General features: G+C 44.1%; 1 protein-coding gene across 1 annotated transcript; it reads left to right on the forward strand.

Moving 5' to 3' along the window:
- The first annotated feature begins 5137 nt into the window (after positions 1-5137).
- Positions 5138-16349, forward strand: LOC120046970 (zinc finger protein 507-like). Its single transcript, XM_038992525.1, has 7 exons — positions 5138-5238; positions 6386-8499; positions 8981-9098; positions 9537-9648; positions 11351-11455; positions 11934-12068; positions 12230-16349. Exons 2-7 carry the CDS (start codon positions 6388-6390, stop codon positions 12636-12638), a joined length of 2991 nt encoding a protein of 996 aa, XP_038848453.1. The 5' UTR covers positions 5138-5238; positions 6386-6387; the 3' UTR covers positions 12639-16349.

Genomic DNA, 16349 nt, shown 5'->3' on the forward strand with positions numbered 1-16349 from the left:
AGCCCTTCGGTGGTCACTTAGGGAGTGTGTTGCAGGAGTCACATGGTCAGATGGATCACATCAATTTGCCACAAAACAATATAGCCTCTCCCCCCCCCCCTGTTGTCCTCCCGTGCCTCACATATATGATATGTGGGAAGTGAGAACACAGCCAAATAATGTACGGCCGCCCATGGCCGTGCACTCAAATGGTGCTCCGTAGACAGAGGTGATAAATGAATGCATGTCAAAGGTCACAATGTCCTGACGCTAGCCAGAGTTCCAGTGGTGCAAGGCTTCTAGCACCACTCACTGGTCAGAGTGGAAACAGCAGTTTGGCTACATCAAAGATGAATGCATGTGCTGACTGATGGAGGATTGACAGATGGGGAGAGAGGAACAACAGCTCAGTTAAAAAGTGATGTCAGTATTGATTTGTGTGGTGTGGTGATGATGGTGATGATGCATGAGTCTTGGTAGTAGGAATAGGAATTGCAGAAGTAATGTGGTATGTGGTTTGAGTGATATGATGTTAATGTCAGCGGTGGTGTGACAGAGCTGCTCTAGCACATTGTGGCATCATCAGACAGGGTTTGGGTCACACAGTCCTCTGGGGCTTCTCCTCTTCACTCTCAAAAATACACACTGACAACGATCACACACACTCGGACACACACAAAGACACAGGTGTGAGCACACACACGCACACACACATGTTAAAATATAGACAAGCAACCCCACACAAACAAGCATTTACATAGAAAACACACACATAACCATCAAATGAGCTTTTTGTCTTTGTCTGCATTCAATAAGCTTCACACATATTGACTCATCAACTCATCAAAGGTGTTGTCAAAACGTAGCGCAATGCTGTACATCTCTTTCTCTGTTTTTCCCTCTCCCCGTTTCTACCACTCCCTGAGCCCTCCAGGTGAAGGGAAAAAAAACTCTGAAATAATAGCTTAAACTGAGGTATTACTTTAATACTTCCATAGAAATAACTTGATTCCAACATTTTCAAAGGAGCAGGCTCCCTTGCCCGAGGCTAGCGCGTAATGTGTGAGCGAAAGTATATGGCTTGTCACTTCAAATTAGAGAGCAGGCTGTGTGCCTTTGAATGAGAGGCAGCTGTGGTAATAGGAGGTGTAGATATGAGAGTTAATAAAATCATGTGGAAGAAGATGTATATGCAACTTGACCAAGTACAGCGGCGGGGGAATATGTGGACCAGAGGAGGCTGGTGGGAGGAGCTATGGGAGGACTGGCGTGGAATAAATGGAACGGTATCAGGCGCATCAAGCATTGGGAAACCGCATGTTGTGAATCCGTTCCATTTGTTCCATTACAGTGAGCCCGTACTCCTATAGCTCCTCCCACCAGCCTCCTCTGAGGCTGCACCACTGCAGCACGGGAGGGAACCTGACCTCTAATAGCACCCCCCTACACTGTCAGATTGATATTAATAATAAGCAGCCCATGGCATACCTTTATTTGTTTAATATAAAGGGGGTCAGATGGACTGTGTATCTCTGAACTCACACACTATTGTTGTGTGGATGGAGGGGGGCTGTTATGGTGGTGGAGCAGAGATGTCTGTGTGTGTAGGCTACCAAAAAACAACCAACCAGCAGCTAAATGTAGGTAAACATCATGATTGGACAGTAAATCCTGGTGGGTATTGGTTAGGTCTGACTTGCTGGAGATAAATCTTGACATAGTCATAGGTTTAGACAACAGTAAACATACTGTAGCAACTCCCCACCACACTAAACCAAGGAAGCCCTCAAATAATACCGTTTTGGCTCTACAAACAAAGTCATACAGTGGACAAATCACCACCATAAACAGTGTATGATAAAAGCCTGGAAATGTAATTAGAACAATAAATCCAGCCATGGCATTACTGGACCAACTCACGTCCTCTCTCCTCAGCCCTGTATGAACGTCTCTCTCTAGTGACCACCAGCACTATGCTCAGCCCAGTACACACCGACACTACATTACTGGATTGGCTGGACCCTGAGACTAGGCCTTTGTCTGCAGCATGCAAAACCCCACACACTCTCAGATGATTTCATCCATATTTTACCTGAAGCTCAAGGGAAATAGATACACACTGAATGAATATCACATTGGGTAGTCCCGACGTGACCATGCTATCCAATCCCTGGGCTGCAGGGCCACGCATTATTACCAGGGTCGGGGTCAAAACCATTTCAATTCCAGTCAAATCAGGAAGTACACAGAAATTCCAATTCCAATTCTCTTCAATGCTTTTTCAATGAAGAACATTTGGAATTGAATTCGGTTTACTTTCTGAATTGACTGGAAATGTAATGGAATTGACCCCAACCCTGATTATTACATAGACGAAAACCTAAACGTCCCTTGTTTGTCACAAATGTTGAATACAATTTTATTTGAACTACCAATTGTCCATGGGGTTGGTTCTCATATAGGGTGGAATATGAGACAAAAAAAGTCTGTTTAATAATACATTCCTTTGGATATTTTGACTCAAATTACACCCTATATAAGAACCACCCCACAGACAATTGGTAGAATAAGTTCAAATATAATTGTACTCAATATTCCTGACAGACAAAGGATGTTTAGGTTTTTGTCTACGTAGTAATGCGTGGCCCTGCTGTCCAGGGATTGGATAGCATGGTCACGTCTCGACTACACATCAGGGTACACAGACCCATGTGACAGACTATGTTCATCCACCCTATGGATGTCTCGCTGCTGCAGTGGTTCCACTGTGCTATTCAAAAACTCACCCAACAGCATGGGGACCCAGCCCTTGACCAGTAACTTCAGGTGTCCACAGTCCTTCTCCACAGCGGCTTTATTGATAGTATTGCGGTTAATAACAAATACATTTAATGTGTCCCTCTTATTTCCTCATTTGAAAATCAAGATGATGTTTGTCAGAGACAGGCCAGCTGTGGTTTGAAATGGAATAACAATGTTTATCATATAACATGTTCTGGTATCACATTGATATGGGATAGGCCTATTTTTGATGTGCAAATATGTGTGACAGTGGTGTATATGGGTAGCTAGCTCTCAAGAAGCCAAGGGGGTAAACCCAGCCGTTGAGTTCTCAATTGCACATAACTGCAATCCCGACGCCTTGTTTTATCATTTAGAAACTTTATTAATCCTCACTAGCAGTACAGTTTTGGAAACATTTGGAACTTAACTTTCATATAGGCGGGAAAGAACCTTTCAAATACAAAATATACACCTACTGAGCGCAGTTTACCAAAGTTGCACCTGGCTATTTTCACACACCACCATCACACCACTATGACACCCTCTCACCTTGCCTAATAAATCTGACTTTGATACCGATTCTTGGTATACAGTCTGAAACAAAGCACTGCAAAATCGTGGACATTTTCCTTACAAGCCAGAATGTTTAAAAAACATTATATTTGAACTTACTCTACCGGTCGGTTGGTTCTTTAGCTGCTCAAAGTTGACATTTCTATCACCTGGCACATGCACAAAACCATGTAAAAACCTGTTAGTATGCCTGCATCGCAGGCATGTGCCTTCAGTCATGAGCAAACACATCTTGATTGCCACACACATAGACCTGCATTTTGAAGTCGTTTTAATAATACTTTCCTGTGGATATTTTGTCAAAAAATTTCAACCAGCTGAAGGACCACGACAAATCGGCAGAGTAAGTTCAAATATGATTGTATTCAACATTTGTGACAGAAAAGGGACAGTTTAGTTTTTTTGTAAATGTACGTGGCATTGCCTACAAAGTTTAAGGCATCACAGCGTTTAATGACTACCTCTCACCCTTTCCTCACATTTCCATTGGAACATTCCATTCCACATTTCCGGCTGAATCACGTGTTTTTCAAAATATATTCGGGTGCAACATTCCTAAACTGGGTAATGTATTTTTTTTGTATGAAAAACAAACTGTATCGCGTGCTAGGTGTAGCTATTTGCGTTCAGACAGCATTTGGGCAGGGTCGGCTAAAGGGGACATCCAATGATGGTTCAATGAAATGCAATGGAATTGGAGTTATGAGTAAGGGTAACTTTGTATGAAAAGCTGTTTTAACATTATATTAATATCATTTTTATATTAATAATTGTATTTTTTGTTTCAATAATTGAATTTCAAATGTTTTATATTGATAATAGATTCATCAATACTTAACTTTTTGTATCAAAAATAGTTTGGTATCAAATATTTCAAGTTTGGCATTATTACGGCATATTTGGCATTATTAAGACTGAAAACCAATCAGCTTCAAGAGCCTTGAATATCAATGAAGTAATGCATGATTTATAAGGAAGTGCGGGCCAGCCATGTCGCTCACCTGTGTCTTCCTGTCTATCTGTCAGTGGGAGCAGAGAACCTATCAGGAGCATGCAAATGCCCCCATGAACGTCATTATTGTATATTTGTTTTTATAAAAACATTTATTAAACAAAATTTGAGTTATTGATATCGATAATTGAATTTGATATAAAAAAAATATTAATTTATGTTAAAACAGCTTTCCATAAACTGTTTGCATTTCGTCCCTAGGATTTTAAAGTCGCATTCCTCTTGTTTGGTGTTTCATGGTGGTGTGCAAACAATGTCATGGTGGTCAAGTTATACAGAGAGATGAATGAAGGATATTCTATATATTTTAATGGCCTACTATTGGTTGAGGGAGGGTTTCCTAAAGTCGGTCCTGGTGCACGCAATTGAACAAGCCTTTCAATGTCATTTAACAAGCACTAGATGGCAGTATTTGATTTCCACAAACTGGTGGGATGAGCGGTGAATATAAATTGAAGAAGAGCAAGTTTTAGATTTAAAATATATTTGGGAGATAAATTAAGGTCATTATGCACTACAAAGCACATTGAATATTAGCTTCTCAGTGACAGAGCTGCACCTGCACTTTACCTCCGTTAGATATGCGTTTACAATTTGGCCTTGATTGCATTATCCTAAGGCATATTACTTGTGAATTCACCCATATTACATACTCATAAACCAATGCTGTCAGTAACTGTTCAGTGGATTTTTTGTGGGTCTCTGATTCTGTCTCAAATTACGACGGATTCCATCTTGGTCACCTGACCATTTAGGTTGGAGTCACGTGATCAGTGCTCCATCCTCGCCATTTTAGTGTGAGAGACAGAGGCCACCTTTATTGCTAAAGGATAAAGCACATTTTTTGTATTTTGTTTTGAGGCCAAAGATCATTCATATTTGCCGGTTCAGTAAGTACTTAGCTAACTGACACATAAAAGTCGCATGACCCTTTACTTTGATATTTATTAAACAAGAAGCAAATCAAATAGCTAGATATATTTTACAGTGCGTTGGGTGAGAGACTCGTGTGCTACTGCTAGCTTAGCTTATCTCCAAGCGGTTGGCTTGTTGTCATGTACAGTGCATGTCCTGCCCCTTTTTCCAGATAAATAATGCATGTCTCTAGCGTTGGACTCCATGTTCTCGACACAGCTGCGCGATTATTGTGGCTATGTAACCTGCCATTTTGCTAGCTAAGTTAGCTAGCTATAAGCTTTTACAGATCATTATTTTGCTTTCGTGAGCTAGCCAAAGGCAGAGTCAACCCACCACGCCTCCGTGAATTAAATGTTATTTTTAGCTCGTTCTGTCAGAGGGCAGTCCTCCTAGTCATGCACACATATCGATGTCCCTGTTCAGCTAGTTAGCTAGCTACTAAGCCAAAGTGGTCTGCTACCAAACCCTAGCAAAAATCTTATTTGAATGTCTTTGATTTGAACATTCCCTTAATATACTGCAGTTTGTGGATTGTGCGAGCAACTATTTGCCTACCCAAGGTCTTTGTCACTTTTGCAGAAGGAGCACTAGGTAGTTCAGTGATATTTAGGCCTAGGCTAAAGCAGAACCCAAAGAAAAGAGAACCTGGATTGCGGTCAAAGGGGAAAGTGTGGTACCAATTGCAGACATGATGTGCTTAACCACAGGAATGTCTTCCTCTGTGACACTGGAAAACAACATTGCATCCTTATTCAATTATCAGTGATCCGCTTGACTGAATTACCACAGTGTTTTCTATCAACTAGAATACTTGGAAGTAGGAATGGTAAAACTAAATAACTCTGATTGGGACTTTCCAAGTTAAGTACTGTACTCTATGACCCCTGCTGTGTTTTGCACACTGCCCCAGACAGTAACACAACAGGTTTCTTTTTCAGTGTAAGCCTAAACACATTTGTTTGTGTGTGACTAAGATGGAAAGAAGAACATTTGCGAAGATAGCAAAACGATATTTGCAAGAGACACATTAACAGAGTTTACAAGCCATGATCATATTTCTGTGCTGTGCATGCCAAGCTGATTGTGGTAGTTTTAACAGGCTTGTTTTGCTTTCTACAGGCATGGAGGACAGCAGTGGAGTTGCCATCTTGGTCCCCCACTCTAGAGGCCAAAAGGAGACTGTCTTCATCCCTGAAAGGGTGGAAACGCCCCCAGGTACCCTGATGGAGCCTAGGGATGATGACCAGAGGCAGCAGCAGAAACAGGCTGCAGACTCCCTCATTGAGGTGATAGAGAAGCTCAGCAAGATCGTGGAGAAGCGCCCGCGTCGATTCACCCTGGCTGGGAAGAAGAGAGCCCTCATGTCCTGTGCCTCCGTCAGAGTCCCAGAGATCAGGGAGGGCAGTGGTGGGTCCTCCCCCTGCAAGAGAGCCCGGGAGTTTGAGGAAGATTTGAAAGAGCAGGAGATCCAGCCAGACAAATATGCCCCCGCTGGCAGCAGTAGGACCATCACCTGTTACCAGTGCAGCCTGTGTCGGTTCCTGTCCCCGACCTTGAGCCTGCTGAAGGAGCACCTGCGGCAGCATGATGAGCAGCACAGTGACCTCATCCTCATGTGTTCTGAGTGTCGCTTCACCTCCAGCCACCAAGAGGAGCTAGAGGCCCACGTCAGGCTCCACTTTGACTGCAGCAACTCTAACAAGAACCCTGTATCCAGCCAGCAGGCCAGCGAGGGAAATGAGGGGTTAGGGATGGGGGGTAGTGTGGAGGAGGCTGTGTTCAAAACCGCCATGGACTGTGCTGAGGAGATCCCTGCTAAGAAGAAGTGGTACAGCTATGAGGAGTATGGGATGTACCGCTGCCTGATCTGCAGCTATGTGTGTGGACAGCAGCGAATGTTAAAGACCCATGCATGGAAGCACGCAGGTCTGGTGGACTGCTCTTACCCTATCTTTGAGGACGAGGCAGTGGCACCAGCACCTCCTGTAGTTCCTCCTGCAGAGGAAACCATAGTAGTCCTCACCCCGGTCCCAGAGAAATCTCAGAACCTCAACAAAATGTCCACTTTCCAGATCGACCTCTGTGCCCCTGTGGCGGAATGTGGGAATGAGGCCATGACAGAACCAATCACCAAACCCTCTAAAGACCCTGTCACTGAGGAACCAATGTTGGAGGTACAGGTGACCACAGAGACTGAGGTGGAACCTATGCAGGACTGTTGTCATATTACCAGTACAAAAGACAGCCTCCTGTCGTCAGCCCAGAAGATCATCAGCTGCAGCCCCAATAGTGCAGACCATGTCAACGTCATAGTGGAACGACTGCCCTGCGCAGAGGAACCTTTGGCCACCCATCCCCTCTCCAGCCCAGAGGTGGGCAGAGACAAGAGCCTGCTGGCTGCAGAGGAGGCGGGCCATGTGGAGAACCAGCCACTGTTTGTTGACAAGGATGGGCAGCAGGAGGTGGTGATTGGCTGGAGCAACAGTGAGAGTCAGCAGACCACCACGGACCCTCCACGTGACGAGAATGCTCCCCCAGCCCGCAGGAGGACCCACTCTGAGTCTCTGAGGCTGCACTCCCTGGCCGCTGAAACCCTGGTGACCATGCCCATGAGGACCGCGGAGCACATCAGGAGCATCGTGGGCCAGAGCCCTGACACGGGCCAGAGGCTCCTGGAGATGGCCACGGCTGCAGCAGTAGCAGCCGACAGAGCCCCTGCAGCAGTAGAGGAGCTGACCAGCATGGGCAGCGTGGGGGCAGCGCTGGTAGACCTAGAGCTGCAGGGGTCCAGAGAGGACTGGCTGGCCGAGGGCCCCGCCAAGGCTGGCATCAGCCTGTCCCTGCTGACGGTCATAGAGAGGCTAAAGGAGCGCTCGGACCAGAATGCCTCGGACGAGGACATCCTGAAGGAGCTCCAGGACAACGCCCAGAGCCAATACGCTGGGGAGGTCAGCGCCTGTGGGGGGGGGGACCCGGGTAACCCTGGTGGGGGTCTGGTGGACTACATCCCTGGCAGCGAGAGGCCCTACCGCTGTCGCCTGTGTCGCTACAGTAGTGGGAACAAGGGCTACATCAAGCAGCACCTGCGAGTACACCGCCAGAGACAGCCCTACCAGTGTCCCATCTGTGAACACATTGCCCTGGACAGCAAAGATCTAGAGAGCCACATGATCAACCACTGCAAGACCAGGATGTACCACTGCAAGCAGTGTACTGAGGCCTTCTATTACAAAGTGAGTAGAAAGACTGAAGAGAGAAATTAGGACAGACTGTGTGCCTCAATGTCCCTGGGCAGAGATTTTTTATTGAAGTCGCTCCTCCTCTAGGAGAGAATATTGCTCTTGAGTTTTTGTTTCTCGATGACCCAAATTACGGTCATAAAGATAAGATGAGATGAACTGATTGTAGAAGTGAGATGTTGAGATGGAAGTTTTTTCTGCAGCATAGTGCTGGTTGGCGCAGTGCAGCAGGGGAAGTTTAGTTTGATTCAGGGAGTAGAGAACTAGCCTATTGATTTCATTACTTTCACGCCTCGCCCGTTTCTGCAGACATCATTAAGTCCATCATAGAATTCTGTGGGCTTTTGAACTCCATAGATATCAGAGATCCTTTTTTAGGAGAGGTGAGGGTAGCCTGTGTGCTTTTTTTCCCCACAGCCCTAGAAGATCTCATTTAAGTTTTGACTTGTTCTTTTATTACTGACCCTTTCCACAGAGTCAGCTGAGGAACCACGAGACAGACCAGCACGGTTTGGGCGACACCGGCGCAACACTAACCCCTGTCACTGAAACCACGGCAACCATGGAGGAATCTGTAAAGATGACAGACGATGGTGAGGAAATGTGTCAAATGTGTTTTTCAATGGAACGAAGTGGAGGGCGCTCGACCAACGCGAGTTGAGATGCAACCCCCCCCAAAAAAATGTTTTATTAATTGCAAAGTGAAAAGGGCAATGCTCGCTCACCGTTAAAAATCCGTTTTATTTCGGCAACTATTAAAAGCTTGATATTTTGGCCTTCATCAATGGCCTTTATCTGAACCGTCAAGCCTTTAATAAAACATTTTTTTAAAGCTTGAATAAAATGTTTTTTATGGTGAGCGTTGCACCAAGTGTGTTTTCCAACTTGACCAAACACGATCAGTCTTTTTACTCTTAATCAAAGATTTCTCACCAACTATCCTCTCCACTACCCGTTTTGGTTGTTTAATTTCATTGGCACTGCATCCTTTGTCCACAGTATTTAATGTGTACTTTTGTTCCACTCTCCAGACTCCATCAGTTCGCAGAAGGTGTACAGATGTGACGTGTGTGATTACACCAGCTCCACGTACGTTGGAGTTCGGAACCACCGGAGGATCCATAACTCTGACAAGCCTTACAGGTTGGTGCTGGGTGTCTACTGTCTGTGTGTTTGTAATAAGGTCAATAGGATTCGTCATGATTGCAGTCTGGATTCCTTAGGACTTGACATTCAAGTAAATTTGCCAGTGGCACACTAGGCCAGTGCCAACTAAAAGCTACTGGCCCGAATTGGGGGGAAAATACTGGCCCGGGCCAGTATCTCACAGGATAGTTGATGATGCGTGCATAATTACAATATCAGGTGATTTTTTTTATCTTTTAATTTGTGGGATGAGCAAGCTAGCCTAAAGTAACCCACCCTCCATACACACATAATACAATTTGAACTTGACAATATCATATTCACATTGATTGTTTTGAGGGAAAATATAAGACCTTTGCGCAATCTCAAAAAATATGTTATTGTTAGCGATTTTTAAAAGTCAGAAGGCTACAGTTGTAGGGCCATATAACATCTGTTTAATATTTTGCTTAATTCCGTTTTTGTTTTTCCAGGTTTCTGAATTTGTTCAGGTTTTCACTCTCAAAATCACACTTTTTTTTAAATAGAAAAAAACAAACAATTAAATGTTTTAATTCCACAACAATGATTTAAACCACATCAGTAGACTATTTTTTAGGTCTGGTAAATATTTTGGGGAGGGTGTAGTTGCCATTTTATTCATTGTTTGCTTAGTGGTATTTCTGTACTGTACAATATAGGGTTTGCAAAACCAATGCCCACCCGATTGATACTAATCATCATGATATCATTCTGCCAGGTAGGCCTACTTTGCAGTCACCATTTCATTGGGAAGTAATTTTTTTCGTCATTCAAATAGCCCATGATGACTGAATTGCGCATCGCAAAGATTCAACTGAGACTTGGGACCTTGTTTGCATACCCATTGTTGCTTTAGTTAGCATTCACAGGTAGATTAAGTTGAAACATCTTACCTACCTACCCTACCAGCGTCGTTCTTCTGTGAGGTGCTTCACGCGACAACCAGTTGAGAGCTGCGTGCTCTTGCTGCCCGACAGATGATGCCGCTCAAACTAGGCTAGGTTAATTTTAGTCATCCAGACATTCACCGCTTTCCATGTTTCCAATGACATAATCCTATTGCTCACTCAAACCCATTAATAAAATAGAAATTCGATGTTATGATGCAGATCTCCAGCAGGGGGCAGTGAGTGTTAGATAAAGATTAACCTTGGCTGCGGTCTACAGCTGGAGTATTTCTCACACCGCAGCCCTCGTGTAAGCGGATCGGCCCTGTTCTCGAGGCGCCGTCAGATGTCTGGGGGGGGGGGGGGGATCTTATTCTCTAACGCCACACACAGACACACATCTAGTTTGTTTTGATGTTTTCCCACTATAGACCCTCAATAGAGCCCTTTCATGCAAGGGAGTGCAGTCTTTCTACGCTTATGCTTTGGTATCCTTGACACACTTCAAACCGTTCCACAGAGAAGCGCCCGCCTTTTAACTAAGGCCATCTTATCCATTTGAGCCACACAGTGTATCGCGTCCCTGAACGTTGTGCTGCCAGTTACACTTTGAGCTTCGCAACAAAATAGCCGCCAAGGCAACAATGTGGCCCTCCAGGCTTTTGCTGCTGTACCAACCGAAACAGAATAGTAAGCCGAGCATAAACAGCCAAGCACGACACAAACTGTCAAACAACTAGGCCTGTACAGAGATATTCCCTCGAACTCTGGCCCACTCTCTGGTACTGTAGGTGCTGCAGCTGTGACTTTGCCACGACCAACATGAACAGCCTGAAGAGCCACATGAGGAGACATCCCCAGGAGCACCAGGCTGTCCAGCTACTGGAGCAGTACAGGTGAGGACCGGGTCAGGGTTCAGCTTCTGGAGAGGTACAGGTGAGGACCGGCTCAGGGTCAGAGAGGGGAGACCTGGGCAGGGGAGTGGGAGAGGTAGAGAAAGTAGGCCAATGTGCTTCGAAAGAGTGTGGGGATGGAGGAAAAAGCTGAAGTGTACGAAGAACCCATCTCATCGACCATCAGAAAGAACTCCTAATGAACTCTCCTTTTAGTGTCGATATGGAGGATGTCTGGGTGTGTAGAGTTGGCTGGAGCATAATGTAGAGCAGTACAGATAAGCAGTATCAGAGCATGTGTGCCACTAGGTCTTTCCCTGAGGAGTCTTTAGTGCTGCTGATCCCTTTTGATATAATGGAGTTGAGAGGATTAAAGTGAACCCCAAGCAGCATATTAAATCAGCTGCTTCTGCTACAGACTTGAGCCCTTTCTTTTCTCTCTCCCTCTTTCCCCCTCTCACTTACTCCTTTTGTTTTTCAGGTGTTCACTCTGTGGCTATGTGTGCAGTCACCCTCCGTCCCTCAAGTCTCACATGTGGAAGCACGCTGGCGATCAGAACTACAACTACGAGCAGGTGAACAAAGCCATCAACGAGGCCATCTCCCAGAGCGGCCGGTGAGTAGGGGTTGATGGGGGTTGGAGTTTTAACGGTCTGCCTTTACCATCTGAAAAGCTTCCTGTCAGACTGAAGCCTGTGTTTGAGTCCCAGCGAACAGGGATGTGTAGGGTAATGTCTTTGTCTTGATGGTGAACCTGCTCTCTCTCCCTGGCTGTAGTTCCCCCAGTGCCCCGCAAAGGGTTTCAGCAGTGGGGGAGGCAGAGCAGTCTGGTGTGGTGCAGGGTGGGAAGGAGGACCCAGCACCTCTAGCAGGAATCCCTGTGGACAGTGTGGGAGGTGGCTCAGGGGCATCAACAGAGCTCATCCAGTGGTCCTCCAGAGAGCAGGCCCCCCAGAGTGAAACCCCCCAGCACAGCCCCCCCGGGAAGGAGGGGGTCCAGTCCCGGGCCGGCATGGAGTATTGTGTGCTGCTGTTCTGCTGCTGTATCTGTGGCTTTGAGTCTACCAGCAAGGAGAGACTGATGGAGCACATGAAGGAACATGAGGGAGACATCATCAGCATCATCCTGAACAAGGAGCAGCAGCAGGGAGCAGCCCAACCAGCAGAGGGCAGCACAGCACAGTGAGACAGCATTTAACCCCGTACCCCTCCCCTTACCCCAACAGAGAGCCAGGAACCTACCACCTCCCTCAGACTGACTTAAGTCTAACTTAACAGGGAAGTACTGTACCTTGCATCTTGTTTTCTGGTTCTTAATTTTATGTACTTAACAGAAGGTTACAAAAAGTGTCTCTGTTGGAGCTCAGACATACAGAAAATTGGAAAATTCCAATTTCAAGGCATTGCAGTAAAATGTTATACCTGAACAAGTTCAGACACGTTTAATACCTCAGCAAACAGACATTTCCGTATTTACAAATGGAGCTCAGTCCATTTTACTCAGCAAACATATATTGACCACACGGCAGCTTTTCTATTCAAATACTTTAATTTATATAATATAATATAATTTAATATATTTAATCATTCACATTTATAGTTTCTGTGGCGCCTGCACTAGGCTGTACAGAGATGCCATCTACTTGCATGTTGTGTTCATCATAGCTATATTTATATTTTAATATGGGTTAATACAACCTGGTCTCAGAGCATTTCGTATTATTCTGTACGTAAATCTGAGACAATCAATATTGTACATTTTGCAAATTCTTAACAGCTGTTAGCCACCTAGCTAGAATTCGTAACATAGCATATGTTTATCAAATTTCATAACATATGTTTTGCAAATTCGTAACATATAAAATGAATTGTAAATCGTAACATATCATACGAAATGGATGGTGGATTTCCGCAAATTAATACATACCATACGAAACGTAACTTATCATACTAATTTGAGTGTCCTGGATTTACGTTTACTATGTTACGTCTAGTCTATGAGACCAGGCTGGTTAATAATGTATCAATGTAGGCCTATGGTGTTGGTTTCCGTTATGTCGAAGCGAAGGAGATGCCTTGTTTTGTTCAATTCACTGTTTGATGCTATTTTGACCTATTGGACCTCTGGTATGTTATGGTAATGATGGGTCACTTGAGGGTGGTGTCCTAAAGCTGTAGGATAGATAGGCTGGCAACAAGTTGTTGTTTTACCAATATTCACCACAGCATGAAGGGCTCTTGAAGCAGAAATAGGTTTGGGAGGAATTTTTAAGCTATGGTCAGTCTATTACGGTGCATATTAGTGGTCGTGTTAGACACAGGTGTTATGGTGGGGAGATGGTAAATGGACAACCATTGAACTTTGATTGCAGCCAACACCCAGCTGTGTTTACCTTGGGCTACTTGTAGTTACTTTAGTGAAATTATTACTGTTCTGATTACGATAATAATTTCTAGATTCATGTTTTAGCTAAATAATTGCCAAGTTTGAATATGTTAAGCAATTTCCAAAGTTTCTCCATATAGGCCTAGCACTTGTAGATAATGGATGGCTGGAGTGATTGACATACTAGCACAGAGCGGTGTGCTAGTATACTAAACCTTTGTGAGAACAAAGGAATAGCAGGTTCATTAGTAGCCTGTCTCTAATCTGTGCTATATTGACCAATAGCAGAGGTTGATAAATGACCAGCTTTTCAAGTGATAGGCCTATAGACTACTGTAGACTGACGTTGAATATGGTGTTTCCGCTTGACTACCTCTGCTAAAGTATTTCCGAACTTCACTCACCTTTCCGTTTAGTTTCACACTAAACATGCTTGGTATGCAGAGTGGTGACTTGGCAATGATTTGCATGCCCTTACTGTTTTTATGTAGACAGATGGGTGTAGGAAATGATGATCAAATTAAATATCCATAATTCATGGGATTTCTGGATTGCGTTTGTGTAGCTCAGTGTATCAAATAAATGAAATCGTTATCTTCTGCACGCTGAAATTCTCATTATAATGGCAGATTATTATTGTCTCACGTTCATTTACAATTCAAAGTACTAATGTCAGGAAGACCGTGACAGTCTGCATTTAAACCGCACTTAACCCCCCCCCCCTCCATTTACATAGTTTGCATTTTAATGAGTGGTTGGGTGAATTAAAGCAAGAGACAACCAGGCAGAACCTCATGCTGATCATAGGCCACTTTTTGCTACGTATAATCTATCAGGGTTTATGACCGCCGCTTTGTATGATTCTATTCGTGGACGTGCTGTAGTGCAGCTTCTTACTGCATCGTTCTGAGCACCTAAGGACCTCCTTACCTATGCAGACCATGAGACAGAGGGGATACAGTGGGGAAAGGGAAGTGACTATGGGCCTAAGTGAATTGATTGGTGGTTTTGGGTCAGATGTTCAAATAGTTTTGGATAGATCTGACATATTTCTTGTGGGAAAGCTTCAGGTTATTTTAATGTTCATTTTGCCCATGCGGAGTTGGCTAAATGTGTCGTTTGTGAAGCCAATTTGTTATTTCTGGAGAGCTTATCTTTTGTTTTTTGGTTCAGTATTTACATTGTCACGTATAGGAAGCTGAAACCTTAGATCCAGGACTAAATCTCTTTGTTTTATGTGTCAAGTGTGAAAAACCAAACCAGAGAGCCTGGCACCTACTACCAGACCCCGTTCAAAGGCACTTAAATATTTTGTCTTGCCCCTTCACCCTCTGAATGGCACACATACAATCCATGACTGAATTGTTCTAATACATTTGTTCGGTAGCTTATGTCCGGTCTGCTGGCAAGATTGTATACTCAATTAGGTATACGACCATGCTTGGAAATCTCCTTTACTCCTTGTTATTTGTCTATTTGATTTGGAAATGTTAGATTTCAGATGGAGACGCATCCGTGTGAGTCTACCACTCTGTCTCCCCCCCGGCTTTCGTTTCAGAAATTAGGCTATGAACTGACATGAGAACCTGGATGGGAGGGGAAAGTTCTTTTGTAGGGTATGTGACATCTGATGTGCATGATTTGGACATGGTCTTTGTTTGACTAACCAAATCTTATCCCCAGGTCCCTACTCGTTCAACTACAGGGTGCCATGTGATGGGTAACCGTCAGTAGATTGTGCATTTTCAAAGACGTTTTACTGTGATATTATTGATCATCCTGTCAACGTTTGTGCCTTTTTTTGATTTGATTCTCTGAGAGTCTCTCTTGTAGTCTTTCGCTAGCTATTTGTTAGAGGCTATGTCTGCCCCGGGAGTGCTGTTGTGCGCCCATCTGTTCAGAATGATGTTCCAAGGAGGTCGTGGGTGTGTTATTCAGTCAGAGCTGAATAGCCTCCGTAACACCACCCCTTTCTCTGTGATGTATCCAATCACTTGGTACTGTAATATCCCACTGGGCGCACGCTGGTTGGATCAATGTTTCCACGTTGACGCAACGTGGAATAGACGTTGAATTGACGTCTGCGCCCAGTGGGATGGGTCTGTACATAATTAGTTGAAATACTGTAATATTGCAAACTGACATTTTTTTTCTAATCTATTTTTAAATATATTGTAAAGAAAAAACACTAAGTCTTTTTTTCTTTTTTTTTAATAAACAAATTTGCTAACAATTTGGGAAATGGCTGTGCTTTTTAATTGACTGTAATGTATTTGAGGGGAGTGTTTGTGTTTTACACTGAGCTGCATGCATTTCATGCCAAAGGAGAGAAGGTGATATCTCACTTACGCTGTTCAGTGCTTACCTTGTTCAGTGCTTAAGTTCAGTGTGGATTCGCTCCGTTAGGCCACAGAGCGATGCTTGCTATCTATTTATTTTGTGCATCATAGACAATATTATGTCATGACTCAGCCAGTGTATTTTTTTTGTAATAAATACTTTGTTGATAAA

This window comes from Salvelinus namaycush, chromosome 1, assembly GCF_016432855.1.
Source record: "Salvelinus namaycush isolate Seneca chromosome 1, SaNama_1.0, whole genome shotgun sequence".
In the NCBI taxonomy this organism is placed as follows: domain Eukaryota; kingdom Metazoa; phylum Chordata; class Actinopteri; order Salmoniformes; family Salmonidae; genus Salvelinus; species Salvelinus namaycush.